The 17,391-nt window shown below is 34.5% G+C and overlaps 1 protein-coding gene across 1 annotated transcript; it reads left to right on the forward strand.

Moving 5' to 3' along the window:
• Positions 1-4,077: 4,077 nt before the first annotated feature.
• LOC21405149 (protein transport protein sec24) lies at positions 4,078-12,161 on the forward strand. Its single transcript, XM_010091513.2, has 14 exons — positions 4,078-4,497; positions 4,953-5,015; positions 6,851-6,904; positions 6,997-7,169; positions 7,329-7,515; positions 7,674-7,819; positions 7,912-8,066; positions 8,204-8,285; positions 8,369-8,484; positions 9,621-9,722; positions 9,911-10,034; positions 10,382-10,659; positions 11,087-11,301; positions 11,393-12,161. The coding sequence occupies exons 1-14, from the start codon at positions 4,170-4,172 to the stop codon at positions 11,602-11,604; spliced, it is 2,235 nt and encodes a 744-aa protein (XP_010089815.1). The 5' UTR covers positions 4,078-4,169; the 3' UTR covers positions 11,605-12,161.
• The last annotated feature ends 5,230 nt before the right edge of the window (positions 12,162-17,391 follow it).

Genomic DNA, 17,391 nt, shown 5'->3' on the forward strand with positions numbered 1-17,391 from the left:
GCCCCCAATATTTTCCCTTTAAAAAAAAAATTAAAGAGAATTTGACTTGGTTGATTTTACAAGCATATCAAATTTTATGTAAAATTACATCCCGTTTAGTTCGTTAATTTAAATTTTTAATTTAAGTTGATATGTAATTTTAAGTGAGAGTTTTTTACTATAATAAAAAAATTAGATGTGACTATTCCTGAAAATTTTTTATTATAGTAAAACTCGAATTGTAAATTCGAATCGATGAAATGAAAGCCTTAGGGGTTGTTTTTTTGGAGTGTTACTTGAGTGTAGTTTTTTAGTTGAATTTGAGTTATAACTTGAGTTTAAAGTTGTAACTTGAATAAAGTTGAATAAAGTTGAAACTTAAAAGAACGTGAACTTGAATAAAATTGTAACTTGAGTTTAAACTTTTTCAGAGTTTTGTTGTAAAAGGACAACCCCTTAGGGGTTGTTCTTTTGTCTAAAAAACTCAAAAAAAGATAACTTGAGTTTCAACTTTATTCAAGTTCACATTCTTTTAAGTTCCAACTTTATTCAACTTTACTCAACTTTATTCAAGTTACAACTTCAACTCAAGTTATAACTCAAATTCAACTTTATTCAAGTTCACGTTCTTTTAAGTTCCAACTTTATTCAACTTTACTCAACTTTATTCAAGTTACAACTTCAACTCAAGTTATAACTCAAATTCAACTTAAAAACTACACTTAAGTTACACTCTAAAAGAACAACTCCGTCTCTCTCCAAAACAAATACTAATACTAATGTTATATTTACAAAATGATATTGGTGATGTGTTAATTTATTTTGTGCAATAAAATAAAGCATAATATCATTTGAGATGTTATACTTATTTTTTCTCGTTATTATAATGTTTTGAAACTCGTAAAACCAAGCATATGATAATGAAAAAAATTTCAAAAGGACATAATGATTAAAATAAGAAAGTTAATGTTAATGTATAACTAGTGACAATTAAATGTTAAATTTGAAATTTGTTATGTTTTGTGGCAAATCTGCAATCAAAGTTAAGTAGAATTGAATCTCCTAGTTTATTTATGGGGAAGGAGGGAAATAACATATTTAGTAGAATGTTTAGTAAATTATAGCATATTTTTTAAAGATGATAGATTATAGCATAATTTGATATTTTAAGTTTTAAACGTTATTTAAAAATCTAAAAATACCCCTAAGCCTCCCACCTCTTTCTTCTTCTCCTTACAGATATAGTAGAAAATAGGTCAATATGAAAAGCTTAAGAAAGTATATAAGCCAATTTTTAGTTATATAAATTAATAGGCCATAACTTGTCAAGTTATGGTTCATAACCAGATAAATTATGGACAAAATTGTTAAGTTATGGTTCATAGCTAGACAAGTTATGGATAAAAATCGTGAATTATGAACAATAACTTATCAAGTTATGGTTCATAACCAGACAAGTTATGGACAAAAACAGTAATTTGGCCTATTTATTAACTTATGTAAACTATTGGCCTATTAATTTTAATTCATCTTAAGTCTTGGCCTATTTCCCTCTTTCTCCCTTCTCCTTATAGTCTAAGTCCACCGTAGAAGGCTCTGGCGACAGGCCACTGTCTCCGACGACATTTTTCCAGCGACTAACAACCAATCTGGCAGCCAAAGTTTTTCGATGACTAGCTTCGGCGACTGGTAAATACTGTATTTATCAATAAATACCTTATTTATCAGAAAATACCATATTTATCTGAAAATCTGGCAACCTGTTCCGGCGATTGGTAAATACCATGTAAATACCATATTTACCAGCATATTTACTAGATTAGGAATTGTATTTAGTTAAATATTTACTCATAAATACAGTAGTTACCATATTCAAACTTGAATCTAGTGAAATATTTACTGGTAAATATAGTATTTACCAAATTCAAACTCGAATTTAGTGAAGTATTTACTGATAAATGCAAAATTTACTAAATTTAAAATTAGATTCAGTGATGTATTTACTTAGAAATACAATATTTACTCAAAAATCCAAAAACTTTCTTAAATCAAATCACAATAAAAAAAACATGAAAAATACACAAAAATGATCGTGCCTTATTCATACAGAGTTCAAACATCCCTCTGAGTACTTTTTCTCAGGCCAAACCTCAAGCCAATATATGGATCAAACCAAGCAATTTGAGTGAACTTAAAGTCATGCGGGTGAAGAGACTTCAAAATACCATGAAAATCACAAACTCACAAAACAAAAGAAAATCACAAACTCATAAATGGGAGAAAATCACGAACTCGCATCTTCATGTTGGTTTCCGAATTGAATTCGGGTGCAGAAGCGTGGAAACACATATCGGGTCCGAACAAAAATTTTCATAAGACTTTTAAGAACGTTATAAAATATATTAATTTACACAATAATAAATTAATCATATTAATTTATAAAAATAGATACCTAGCGAACGATTAAGCGAATAACTTGAGGTCTTTGACCACTAACAGTCCAAGCTCCAAGCTTTCTTAGAAAACTCAAATCTTCCTCGTCTGATCCTTGAAATCTGCAAGACGTAGAGTGTGAGCTCTAATATGAAACTATCGGATTATGATCACTCATAATTTTCTATTTCACCGCTATCAACGCATGTATGTGATGAAACTGAGAATTGAAAAAACTTTTCTTCTATTTTTCTCTCAGGTTATACAACTATCACTGAAATATTACACGCTGTCAAACAGAATATTACGCACCTGTAACAGCTATGTTACACCCCTATCTCATAAGGGAAGGGAGGAACAATTGTGTTCTCTAATTTTCTATTGTCTCTTATTTATAGAACACTAAGAGGACCCATTTGCTTAAACTTGAAGATAAAGCAATATAAAATTTGTCAGTTTAAATCTTATTGAAAATACAGTTTCCCATTTAATTTTGGAAACAAAATTTCTCCCTTCCCTTTTTATATGGCCGACCACACCACAGGGAGATCTCCCTGTGGTTGGCGCAAATAGCAGGCAGGAGAGAGACAAAATTACTCATTAATCTAGTTTCTAATTTTAACTCAAATTCAAGCTTAAATGTTACATTTACCTAGTAAATTCTTCATTTACCATACAAACTCAATTTTTGTATTTTCGTAAAATGATGATTTTACCATGTAAACCAACTTACATGGTAAGTTGTCAATTTACGAGAAGGTAACTTGTTATTTACAACATCAGATCCTCAGTTTGACTAATAAATCCTCAATTTATCAAAATGAATAGAATTTTGTATGTTGGTTTATGAAGCATTTACAAAGTAAATAATGGATTTACTGTGTAAATTGTCAATTTTTCAATAAAATAATTTGCTGTTTACAACATTAAAGCATTTGTTTAACTAGTAAATCCATCATTTACCATGTACATCTTCTATTTACCAAATTGAACATAGTTTGTTTGTTGATAAATGAAGCATTTACAATGTAAAATTTGCATTTACTAACATCCTCAATTCAAACCCTAAAATCCACACGCACACAAAACCACTCCGTGGCGTCTCTGGTCAGCTTCTCTGGCGATGATGGTGGCACACCAGCAATGCTGCTTTGCTCGCGTCTTTGTCAATGGCGAGATCAGATCGTCGTTGCTCCACACGACTCATTGTCTCGAAGTCCATTAGGGATGAAGGCCAGACATAGAGGATGAGAGAGAGAGGAGAGAGAAAGAGAGACGACGTGCGAGGGAGATTAGAAAGAAAGGAAGAAAGAGAGAGATTGAGAGAACAAAGAGTTTGATGACATTTAATATCTGCTATAAATTTATTGTAGTAAAATTTAAATTTTAAACTCAAATCGGTGAAATTAACGGAACCTTTACTCCTCTATTTTGTTATCTCCCTCATTCAAAAAAAAAAAAAAGAAAAAAGAAAAGAAAAAAAGAACAACATAAATATGATATTAAACCAGAATAAGTATTCTCCCATGCCACGTCATTTGTGTCGTGGCATACCACAATTGGCCAGTCTTATGTGGCACAATCACACTGCACACGAGTGATAGCCGCTAACATGCGCCGTCTTCCCTATTCCGTCTAATTTGCACACCCTGCTCATTTCTTTCCTTTTCCGTTTGTTTCCCGAGAAAACGCCCACAAGTAAAGTAAAACACAAATCGAGAAGAAAGAGAGAGTTTCATCGAGACAATTTTAAAACCATGGCGGTGAGAGCGACAGTGTCTCGGTTCCCGATCGACTCGGACGCGCAGGAGAGCTCGGGGCTCCCGTGGGGCGTCACGGTGACGCCGTTCGCCGCCAAAGACGAGGAAGGCCGGTCGCCGGCGTACGGAACAGACGGACACCTTTTGCCGCGGTGCGAAAACTGCTGGGCCTACTTCAGCACCTTCTGTGATCTTGATCAATGGAGCTGGACTTGCTGCCTCTGTTCGCAGCTCAATGGCTTCTCTTCCAAAGCCATCGCTCGCTATTCTCACCCTGAGTCTTGTCCTGAGATGACTTCTTCATTCGTCGATCTCGAGCTTCCTGGTCAGAATAATTCTATTTTCTCACATGCTTTTACTTTTCTTGTTAGTTTTTCCAAATTTGGATCTTGAATTGCCTCGTCAATCTGCATTGACCCGAGGGATCTAAAGAAGAACAGAGGCTGAATTCTGTTAGTAACAAGTGAATTGTAATTTGAATTGTTAAGTGTTTTGAAAATCTTTTTTTGGTATATTTTTATTAGTTGATACATTGACTTGATTTGATGTTCTATTGGAGTGTGAAAGTAGAGATCTTGACAAGAACAAAGGCTAAATCCATTTAGTAAGAAGTACATATTTTTCTGTATAAAATCTCAATTTCAAGGTTTCTGAAATTTATTTTCCTGTTTGTTTGGCTGCAGAGAAAACTTGAACCACTGAAAACTGAGGTGTTTGAGATTTCCCATTGGCTAATTCTTATTACTCGTTTGGCTTTTTTTCCCCTCTTCTTTTTTGCAGAGGAAAGATCGGATGAAGGGATGCAACCTCAGCCGGTATATGTTGCTGCCATTGATTTGTCTTGTAAGATTTGATTGATCACGTGGTTTGGTTTTGAGCGCTTTTTTTTTTCCCCCACGGTAATCAGTGTTATAATGTCGACGACAGTCTTTTCTGCTGCCTATGTTTGAGATTAATAGTAGTCTTGAACTCTAATTTTCTTCTTATGGATGCTAAAAGAGAATAGTTTGCAATAATGAAGTGTTTTCTCGCAATGTCAATGCTTTCACAGGTTGGCACAAGACTAGAATATGGTTTTTTATTTATATTAAATAGAAGTACAATTCACTTTAAGTAGGTGGTTTTCCATATGTGCCAAGTTTTTAGGTTAAAAGTTATTGAGGGGCTATTTTCAATATTTGGGCATTTAAAAAAAAATATGGCATGTATTAGTGATGATCATACTTGTAAAGCTGGATGGATAAATCCGAATGCAAGAAGTTCTCTCCACCTGATCAAGAAATAGCTATTAAGTTGAAGCAACTTTTTAGGGTTGCTATGATCCTCACACTGATTTATGATACTGAAATTTGGGGCGATAAAGAAATTATATAGTATGATGAGTAGTGAAAATGTTAACATTAGATGGCTATGTTGCAATACCTGAAAGGAGGGAATTGGATAAAAAGAAGGAATATTTTCGTGTTGTTCGCTATGTGGAGGTTCCTTATCTCCGTTACTTTTTCCCCTTCTTGGAAGCTTGGTGACTTTCACCCCAATTATTGTCAAGTTTATTGTTGGTGCTCCAATGGTGATTCAGATGCAATTTGGCCTTGAGGATTGTCGTTAAGAAAATATCTCCTTCTTTTTATCTAATTGTCAGATTTGCCATTGTAGTGGGAGTGTGAGCCTCGTTGCTGGATTTGGAGGAAATATCCAATGCATTTTAGCATCAAGAACATTTTGGTGGAATGCCATAGTTTTGTTTTTGACTGGATATTTGGTTTAAGGAGGAGGTGAGGAGACTTGAGTGTTCTGAAGAACCGGTAACTGTCCATAATGTGATGGCTTTCCAATGTAGTGTTAACAAGCTACAATGAGAAAGACAAATGGGAAGAAAGGAGAGGGGAAAAGGGAGGAGGGATTTCTCAATGCCAAAATTACTCTAAAACGTAGAAGGAAACCCAAGAATTAACTAGAAGGAAAATTCTAACTAGCGTTTAATGCATAGAGGCATTTAACCGGCTTGTTCTTAGGATAGTGTATCATGAACTCCTATCTATATCCTCATTAATGATTGCTTAGCTTTTCAAAATTTCATTTCTAAAAATTTAGTGGAAATAATGAGGTCCGATATACAATTCTATGAATAGCTTCGACCAGGTTTGGGTGGGTTTAATTGCATTCCAAAAGAAAAGGAAAGCTTGTTATGACTTATTACAACAACAGACATGACTTTATAGTTAGGAAAGCTAGTTATGACTTATGATCTATAGTGTTCTATGATATACTCTGTGTGTGTGTGATTGGGGGGGTTGTTCTTTTCATATTCTTGAATAGAAAATTCGGACTTTAATTTAAATTTTTGTGAGAGAAAAAGCTGTAGCAAAAAGTTTGAATTGTGATTCAAACCTAGGAAAAGAACGGGGCCATAGTAGTCCTAGGATTGTAATGGTAGATTCAACAAACTCGATTACGAGTTCAGATTAAATATCTTTGTTAACTCTCCAAAGAAAATTCTGAGGATAAGCTTGAATAAGTTCTGTTGTAGCCCATATGGATAATATTTTTATTAAATTGAACCCACGTTGACATTTCCTCTCTCTTCCCTGTGGTTACTGTCTTCAGCCTAATTATTTTCATATGAAAGTCCTCTGTATACGATTGAACTTCTAATTTCTTTCTGGATTAAATTGCAGCCTCAGAAGAATTTCTGGAACTTACTAAGAGCGCACTTCTGGCAGCCTTAGAGGGTAATATTAACCCCTAATGACTACTTATTTCTTGCATGAGTCCTGTTCTTGGAAGAATATGAATCCTACCATAATTACTATTTTCTTTTCAGCTCTTGGGCCTGGTTCACTATTTGGGCTTGCTACCTTCAGCCACAAATTGGGGTTATATGATGTTCAAGGGCCTATCCCAGTAGTGAAGAACGTATTCATTCCCCCTGATACAGAGGGGACTTTACCAATAGAGCTTGAAGATGTCATGCCTTTGTTACAATTCTTGGCTCCTGTATGGTATTCATTTGGTCTTATATTTATTGTTCGTCTTTCCCTTTTTTTTTTTGCATCCTGGGAGAAACTTTAGTTTAGTTTCCTTTTCAATACCTGGAACTATACCGTCTATTCACTAAGTTTTCTTGTAGTCATAAACTCAGTAACTTTGCTGCAGGTAGAAACTTGTAAGGATCGTATTGCATCTGCACTTGAAACACTTAGACCAACAACTTCGTGGGAGAGAACCACAGGAGCAGGTCAAGGATTGGATGGTATTTTAATGGGTGGGCGAGGTTTTGGGGCGGCAATGGAAGCCCTTCTAAATTACCTTGGATCCGAATATGGAAGCACATTTGCATTAGGTTTGTGGATCAATTTCAAAACTGAATTAACTTGATAGTTACATGATTTTATGGAGTTAAAAGGTTCAACTTTCAGCATTCATGTAATTTTGTAAACATAAACCACCATATATATTAAAAAATCATGACATGTTCTTGTCTCCTTTCAACATCTGCAGCTAGAGTCTTTGCTTTTCTATCCGGTCCTCCTGATTATGGACCTGGGCAATTAGATACGAGACGCTATGGTGAACAATATGCTAGTAAAGGAGAGGATGCGGATCGGGCTTTACTTCCTGAGCAGACACCTTTTTACAAAGATCTGGTAATACAATGTTGCTTATTTTAATAAAGTCTCTTCTCTATTCTTTTGTGAAAAAAGCGGAATAAATTAAGCATTTAAAACATATTTTACAGGCTGCACTTGCTGCACAAGCAGGTGTTTGTGTGGATATATTTGCTGTCACCAATGAGTATACAGATTTGGCTTCGCTAAAGTTTCTCAGCATAGAAAGTGGGGGCTCATTATTTTTGTATTCTAGCACCGATGATTCAACCCTTCCCCAGGACATGTAAGCAGTGAATATGCTTGTTCTGGCAGTGGCATCTTTTTCTAGTGTGAATGGACAAGAGATGGCCCGTGTTTCGTTCCTTTTCTCAAGGTTATGATATCATGATTACTATTTTTGTTTTTATTTTTCTTTTGTAGGTATCGGATGCTAAGTCGGCCATACGCTTTTGGGTGTATATTACGGCTGAGGACATCAACTGAATTCAAACCTGGGCATTCCGTGAGTATACACCTCCATTTTATGTTATACTTGACCTTATCAAATATACTATTTCTTATTGTATTCTAATTGTTATGTTGCAGTATGGTCATTTTTTTCCAGATCCGCAGTATGAAAATGTTCAACACATTATATGTTGTGATTCTTATGCAACATATGCTTATGATTTTGAGTTTGCAAGTGCTGATGGTTTTTCAAGGTAGGTAACCTTTTGTATGTTCCGTTACTGTATTATCTTGCTATTGGAAAGGATTGATGATACTATGAGAAAATTTGCTTTCAAGCATTGGACTATAGGAAAATTTAGAATTGCATTCATGCGATCTCTAAAGGGGCATACAAGAATTGCAATCATTGTTCTCCAGAAACACTAGTATGGTATTTGGTGGTTTGTTGGGGTGGGTGGAGGCGGTTGGGGTGGTTTGCTTAGAAGCAATAGAGTATGAAATATTTGAGAATTGCAATAGAGTATGAAAAGTTTGAGAATTGCCTCTCTCGTGATCTCTGAAAGAGCTAAAAGAATTGCAATCATTGGAAGGTATAACCTATTTGTTGTCTTCAGAAGCAACTATTATGATCGAATAAAGGAGATTAAACGTATAACTTGTGTTGTTATTCGGTTTTTTCTTTGTCGTTAAAAAAAATCGTATTATGTGAATTCTAATGGAAACAAAAATATCCAAGAAAGACATTGATAAAGACTGTTGTTTGGAACAAAATCAAGAAAAGAACTGAAAGAAAGAAGAAAAGCATCACGGTAGACTTTATTGATTGTAGAAATGTACACTCCAATCGGCAGAACTTCAAGGGTCTGCTTCCTCCCCTTACTTGGAATCTTTCCAAGATTTGTACAAGATTTCTGTTAATTTCCCGATGCCTGTCTATCCCTCTTGCCCCCCCCCCCATTTTATACACTTTCCCTCTAACAAACAAACTTTCTCAGTAAGCTAACTAAATTAATACTAACACTTCCACAGCAAGCTTCCAACGCCTACAGCAAGCTAAAGACAGCCTTTCCTAACCCTGTTTATTCCTCCTAACATACACTTGCCTGAGTAGGGGCTTATCAGACATTTCCAATAACGGAAAGATGTGTAGCATCAAGCGAAAATAGTTAATGGTGTATTTGGGGATCAGATCTTTGGACCACATTTTACAGTAGGATTGTGGCGACTAAATATTCTTGTTTTTTCTTCTTTTGGTTGACTTGATTTTCTGTATCACCATTTGAATGAAGCTTCTTTCTTACTGCATGGCATAACTGTTGGCTCAATGCCTGTACTTGCTTGACACATGGCTTAATCTAAATCTTGAGTGACTGTTTTGCTCCTGCAGACATGGATCAGAACCTCCCCCTATGGTACAGATTGCATTTCAGTACACAGTTGTTGTGCCTCCCGTGGAGCTTTCTAATTCTAGGCCTCTTTCCTTAAGTAGGTATGGTTGGTTCTCAATGTCAGCTGTGTCACTGTGTGTTATCTTGTGTTGAACCAACACTTTCAAGCATTTTATTTTTTCAATTACACTTCTTAATGAATGCAATGCCAATACCTTTCACCATATTCTCATAATTCATGCCTATGCATAATAGCATCTGAAATGAGCTTCCTGTATTCTCTTTATAGGGGAAAATATGCACTCAAACGTCGCTTAAGGATTCGAACATTGCAATTTTCAACTGCTCAAAACATCAGTGAGATCTATGACAGTGTTGCTCCTGAAGTGGTCTTATCATTACTTGTTCACAAGGTAATTCCAATACTTTGCTATGCCATTCACGTATCCCATTCCCATGGTTTGTTTTTGTCCCTATCTTTGAGGTTGATTCACATTGCACTTTTGTTTTATTAATTATCTGTGAATTTGGAGTTCCAATACAACTTTCTGTTTTCTATTTCTTCGACATAGACTGAATGGCATGTCATCTTTGAGTTCAAGATAGACGTGTATCGTATTTTTTCCCCAAAATTGCAAAACTCATCTGTCATATGGCAAGTTCTTTAATTTCTAGGATTTGTCTTAGCTAGCTGAATATTTACTCTTACTGTATAACGTTCTTCATACTTGTTAATTAAACATTCTATTGACTCACACAGGTTATCCTAGCCTCATTGGAGCAAGGGGTTCGAGAGGGTAGGCTGTTGCTTCATGATTGGCTTGTGATCCTGACGGCCCAATACAATAATGCTTATAAACTTGTTCAATACCATAGCGGAAGTTCAATAACTTCTCAGATTGATGTTTCATTCTCACAATGCCCTGAAATGCAGCGTTTACCTCGCTTAGTCTTTGCTTTGTTGCGGAATCCTCTGCTTCGACTTCACGAAGAAGGTGTACATCCTGACTACCGCATCTTCTTGCAGTGCCTCTTAAGGTATTGGGCTCGGCTCATAATGAATGTAATTGCTGTTCTTGGCTTGTTGCAGGGTTTAAATGACTAGCATATCTGATAAGGATTATGCATTACTTTTCGTTCTTGTTTGGTACTTTTTTTTCTTTTTGAAATTATTTTCCCCATTCTTTGTGTCTTCTTAAACATTCTTCATTTTTGTATTTACTGATTTATTGATTGGATTTTCGTTTCTGTGGAGATCTATTGTTTTGAATGGATTTTATTTGCCTATTGAAACATGTTTCTGTTGCTAAATTAATTTTCACTTCACGTGTGTTGAGTCAACTTTCTACAACATTATCTTTTGGTGATTGATGCCTGAGAATTAGCAGCAAGAGTCTCTTATGATTAGACCTAATTATTGATTTTGTCTTCCCTTTTCTCTTCGATTTCTAAAACTTTTTTGCAGTGTACTGGAACCAAGTTCCCTTCAGCGTGCTGTGTATCCGGTGCTGACCTCGTACTCTACTCCAGATGAGCAAGCATATCCAAGCCACTCATTGAGTCGTGCTGCACTGATTACTAGTGGAAGTCCAATATTTTTCCTTGATGCATTTACAACTCTAGTTGTGTTTTATTCTTCGACGGCAGATCCTACCCTTCCTTATCCTCCACCCCATGATTGTAAGTGCACAATATTTCTTGTTGCGTTTCTATTATGAGACAGTTCGTGAAAATGGTTATGCTTCACTTTTAACATTCGATAATATTTTAGGTTTATTGAGGACCACTATCAACAAATTGAAGCAAGAGAGGTGTATAACTCCAAAACTCATTTTTATCCGGGGAGGGCAGGAGGATGCTACCATTTTTGAGAACTATCTCATCGAGGAACAGGATGTTGACGGAAGTGGTCTAACCAGCGTTACAGGTTTTGTTTCCTTTCTTGAGGAGGTCACACAGAGCGTATTAGAATACATGAAGTAAATGGTTATGGCTGAATTGAAATCACAAAAGCGTTGGAAGAGATGCAACTATGCATTACAGAGGTGCTGGAATTGGATGAAGAAGCCAGATCTCATGTTCTGTCTGATATAACAAAGGTTGAAAAGTTATCTCCTTGTCGAAACAAGGAGGCCTACTTTGAATAGTAATTGGCTCGGAGAACCCCTAATAGGAGCCCCAAAGATGCAATATATTGAAATCGTAGACGTTCGTGATTTCTTCGTTAAAACAAAGTTTCCGGAAGGCAGTGCTGCTCATTTTTGTTTCATCGTGAATATAGATCATAAAAGTAGATTTTATTTCGCATTGTTTCATGTAGGAACAGCAAACTGATGCGAGTTCTTTGGTTTTTCTATACTCACTTCCCCTCGATTCCATTTTTTTGCTTTAGTTTTTGTTATGGTTTTGATAATTTATGGATTGTTTTCTTTTTTGTAACTTAGTCTAGATACCGATCGGTTGTATGAGACGGTATTCTTGCATCCTATGGCGGGGCCTTTCTTTTGCATGCAGTCTCTTCCTTGTGAGTTAAGCAATGGGCATAGACCAACTTACACGGGGTCGCCAAAGGAATTTTCATCGGTGTTAATTAAGGTCTTATTTATTTTATCGATTTGAGTTTTCAGTTTTAGGTTTCTACAGTAAAAAACTCTCAGAAAATGTCACATCTAATTTTTTTCTACTACAATAAAAAAACTCTCAAAAAATGTCACATCTCAACTCGAATTGAAAACTTGAATCTGCGAAGTGAACAAGGTCTAAGTTTATGACGATTTAGTCCTACATTTAATTTTGTGGATAAAAACTTCTTGAATTAAATTTGGCAGTGGTGGTACAAATCGTTAATTTTTGTGTTAAAGTTCGGATGCTTTAAAACTATCAAGGATCATAATAAAAATATTAGTTTTTAGCTAATTCGGTGGTAAAATATTGGGTGCGTTTGGAATTTGTTTCAAAATGATTTTATTTTTTGTATGAAAATGAAAATGAAAATGAAAACATTTTCAATCTCAGATAGAAATCATTTTTAAAAATGCGTTTGGTAGTTTTATCAAGAGATTTTTTTAGTGTAAAAAAATCTATTAATACCTCTCTCTCTCTCAGTTGAGTGAGGAGAAAACGAAAATAAAAAATGAAAAATGATTAAAAGTCGTTTTTTATTTCTCTCATTTTACATTAAATTAAAAATTATTTTTATTTCTGTTTTTTATTTTTATTGCGTCAAACGCTGTTTTAAAAACGTTCTTTTTTTTTTAAAAAACGTGAAAAAAAAAACATAATCAATTTCAAACATGACCATTATTTTTACAATAACATCCTAGAGTCTTATTTTGGATGGTTTTTAGAAGGTTCCATTTTTCTTTCGTCCCTTATTTATTTATTTTTTTCAATTATTTTGCTCAACATATCACGTCCTTAAAAATGTCTTTCTATCCAAAGTCGACAATGCCCAAAAGTAGGAACTGAAACGCTTCCTCCTTTTTGGTAAAGCCACACAATCATCTTGGTCATCTGGGTTATCTCTCTAGATGATGAAGCTTTTCTCTCGTCATTCAATCTTGACTTGTGTTATTTGGAGACCATAAAATATAAATATATTCGATCTGCTTCTATCACATCGTTTCCCTTGCTTCATCTTCTAAATTCCTAGGCCTCCTTTGATTTGATCCGAGCTTTAGCAATGCTGTTTGGCTTTAGCATTGTAATGATGTGTAATTGTTTGAGTTAGCAATAAGTGTTAGATTTTTTATAAAGAAATAATTTTTACAATATTAATTTCTATCAATTAATCAAAATAAAAAGAGAGTACGTTTAGTTCGTGATTTGAATTTTTAATTTTTATTGAGATGTGACTTTATATGAGAATTTTTTACTGTAATAAAAAAGTTAAATATAATTATTTTTAAGAGCTTTTTATTGTAACAAAATTCAAATCGATAAAATGAATGGAGCTAGAGTATCTAGCAAAATCTGATTGGAATAATAATACTAGTCCAAATTTATATGAGACCGAAGAAGAATGGATTGAACAAAATTGATATTTAGCTCTAGTTATTCGGGCCTATTTATTGCATGAGGCAAAAGAGGAGACTGGACTAATAATTTTACGGGGTTTTGATGTCGGCGATCAGATGTACATGTAAATATTAGAATTTACCCAATTTACAGCCGATCATCGGCGCCAGTTTTGATTGACCTGAGCAGGCAGGAGAGAGAGAGGTGGGAAAGACCTGAGCAGTCATCATTATTTTAGACAGTCCACCAATGTTTGATTATTACATGAAAGACTTGTTGTTAAACCAATTGATTCTGAGGACATTATCTCTGTTTCTGTGGCAAAAGCTGGAGTGGATATTGCGATTGATGATTTTTATTGCAGTAAAAAATTTTAACAAATAATCTCATTTAATTTTTTTTCATTATAGTAAAAAAATTCTCATATAAAATCACATCTAAACTTGAATTAAAAATTTAAATTAATAAATTAAACGGATCCTTAAAGTTTCTCATTTATTTGAACTCTGTAAATTTCTTTTTTTTTCTATATATTATAACAGATCTAATGAACTGATTAAAAATAGATGGATTCCTTTTTGATACACCATAGGATTGGGTTTTGTTTGTTTTAATTGTTTTGCAGGGCACAAAACCATGCTGTGAAGAAATTGTTTTAATTGTTTTCAAGGCATCTGATGATAAGTAAGGCCGTTCATAAATTCATAAAACTCGCAGGCTCAACCCACATCACTTCAATCTAACCTGAAAAATATAATATTTAGTATTAAATTTTTTTTTTTGGCCCATTCAATGTCCGGCCTAAAGTTTTAGAACGGGGTGTAAGTTAGGCTTATAATAGCCCGTACACCCCAACCCAATCCGCGTTCTAACTTGCCTCCTATAATATCTAATCCTAAGTAGGTAACTCATTTTACTCTCTAGTTTCTTCATGTTTGAATTAAGCCACTATGTTTGCTTTATGTAAGACTAATTTATGAGTGTAGACTAATTTATGTTTGTTTTATGTTTGATGTTGGATGAACTACTTTATTTCATGTTTGATGTTAGATTGAACTTTGAATTTCTATCTGTTTGAATGTTGGAGTTATTATTTTTATTTGATAATAAACTTTGAATGTGTGATTGAATTTTAAGTTTTTAATTTTTTAAATGTTAAAACCGACCACTCAACTTACCCCACACCGTCCCAACCCAACCCAAACATCATTAGGTTGTGAAATTTTTTTAACATTGTTGGAGTTAAATATGTGCAACTCACACTCTTTAAAACGAGAGAAGAAAAAGCTCTATTCTGTACCAACCCAACCCATGAACCGCACTAATAATAAGTTGTATGAAACCTGTGTCTTCTACAAGTGCACTTCATATTTGGCTCTTGATTTGTACATTGGGCAATGATTCCTTCACGCTGCATTGTCAAGGCGGATTCCGAACCTCTTGATGCCGATGGATGAGAATGAGATGAAGCGTCGTAAAAATATGTGATGAGGAGAAGATTCCTGGCGTAGGAGCCAATCGGAACAACAAAATCCGAGAAGTAATTGGAAGAGAAACACGCTCTAATCCAAGAAAGTACCAAAACGCAACAAGAAAATAAAGAGCTCTGAGCTCAATTCCATTCATCAATGTCCCAAGCCTGCCTTAACAGCCTCAAAATGCATCCCTTATACCTGAGGAACACCAACCGGGGTCGACGCTCGACTCAAGGGTATCATGGGGAATACAACATTAAACGCACAGCATAAGGAAAATCAGCCAACAACATAAACGACAAGTAGCAAAAGGAAATGATAGTGCTCATGGGCTTATTACAACGACAATGGGCCACTTTAGTAGTGCCGTAGATTTTAAAAAAATTGATATTAGCCATGCTGAAAAAAAAAACAGTCGTTACAATGAGTATTTAATAAACTGTAATTATATAAATATTAATTTCATGAGTATTATAAAAGTTTTGTTAATTGTACTTCAAGGTGATTATCACACAATTTAAAAGTTAAAATTGCCTTTGAGTTGCTCCTGATTTTGAGTGTAAATTCTTCAAAAATTCTTAAAAAATCATTATTTTTGGTTTTTATCAAATACAAATTTCAGCTATGGATGACTAGATAATTGATTTTAAGCTCTAAAAATCACTACCAAACATACCCAATAAGACATAAAACTAGCTAATCCCCTGCATCAGGGCTCCCCCTCTTCGAAAAGATTCAACCCCGAATCTTCGAATGCGGCAGGTGCGGCATCGGGTGGGTGATACTCGAACAAATCTTGCACATTGAAAGTAGAGGAGATGGACAGATCCGGGGGAAGTTCCAACTTGTAGACGTTGTCATTTATAATCCGTTCATTTCACCGATTCGAGTTTAGAATTTAAGTTTTACTACAGTAAAAAGCTCTCAGAAACAGTTACATCTAACTTTTTTGCTATAATAAAAAGTTCTCACATAAAATCACATTTAAACTTGAATTAAAAATTTAAATTAACGAACTAAATGAGCCTTTAATCTTGACGAGAATGCGGAATGGTCCAAACTTAGGAGCTTGCAGCTTGGAAGGACCAGCATGAGGGAGGCGGTCCTTGGTGAGAGATGGACCATAACAACGTCACCCACAGCAAAGTTCTTGAAACGACGATGGTCATCCGCAGCAGCTTTGTAACGAGCATCGGCATAGAGTAAGCTTTTGTGTATGGGACTAATTAATTAAGTTTAGTTTGTCTTTGTTTACCTTACTATTCTGCCTTTTTGTTCGTTTTGGGTTGCATTAATCTGATTAGGTTTTTTTGCTCAGTGAACATTAATTAACTCGTGGAAACGCCAGTATTATTTCTATTGTTATCACTACTACTTTTATTATTAGTTTGTGATGCATTGATGCAAGAAAAAATTAGCTCAACTGTTTTTTGTTGGACGTTTTCTGCTATTTTTATGGATAGTATTTTTAAGAATAGAAAAAATATTATTCATTAATTTGAGTTCGAGTTTCTGAACTCGAATTGAAGGGGATGCCTGAACTTGAGTTTTAGTCACAAACTCGAGTTTAAACTTAAAAGAGCATGAACTTAAATAAAATTAGAACTCGAGTTGTCTTTTTATAAGTTTTTTAGGCAGCTGAACACACTCCAAATAGTGAAATGTTAACTTATGATGGAAGTTCAAGTGATTAAACACATGTAATTGTTATTTGTTAGGAATTAGGATTCAGCCAAATACTCATGTGCCTAAAAGAACTAGCCCTCTAGTTTGGATGCAGTAATAAACTCTCTTGATCATCTATTTTGCCTTTGCTGTAATACGTCTACATAGATAGTTGCCATTTTTTTTTTTTTTTTTTACCTGAGTGGTTGCCATTTAATACAGGGACATCATAATATTCCCTCCAGGAAAAAAAAGAAAAAAAAAAAAACAATATGTAGACGTATTGTGGGTACATAAAGGAAAAAACAATACAATTTATTTGTGGGGACTTTTTTAAATTTTTAAGAGGGGTGTAACAAGTAAAATTAAAGGTGATATAATAATTGTGAAAAGTAAAATATGAGTGTCAATAGACACACTCTTTGTTGTATTGTATAAAAGTACATATTAACTTATGGATTTTGAAATGGACATTTTGTGTAATCTTTTATATACTAGTTTTTTTTAGCGCGCTTGTAAATTCGTACGACAAAAATTGATTTCACATATAGTGTAGTTTTTGTTCACAATTTAGTGTTAATTATTTTAAATTTATTTCAAAGACAATGTTTTC

This window comes from Morus notabilis, unplaced genomic scaffold (assembly GCF_000414095.1).
Source record: "Morus notabilis unplaced genomic scaffold, ASM41409v2 Scaffold825, whole genome shotgun sequence".
In the NCBI taxonomy this organism is placed as follows: domain Eukaryota; kingdom Viridiplantae; phylum Streptophyta; class Magnoliopsida; order Rosales; family Moraceae; genus Morus; species Morus notabilis.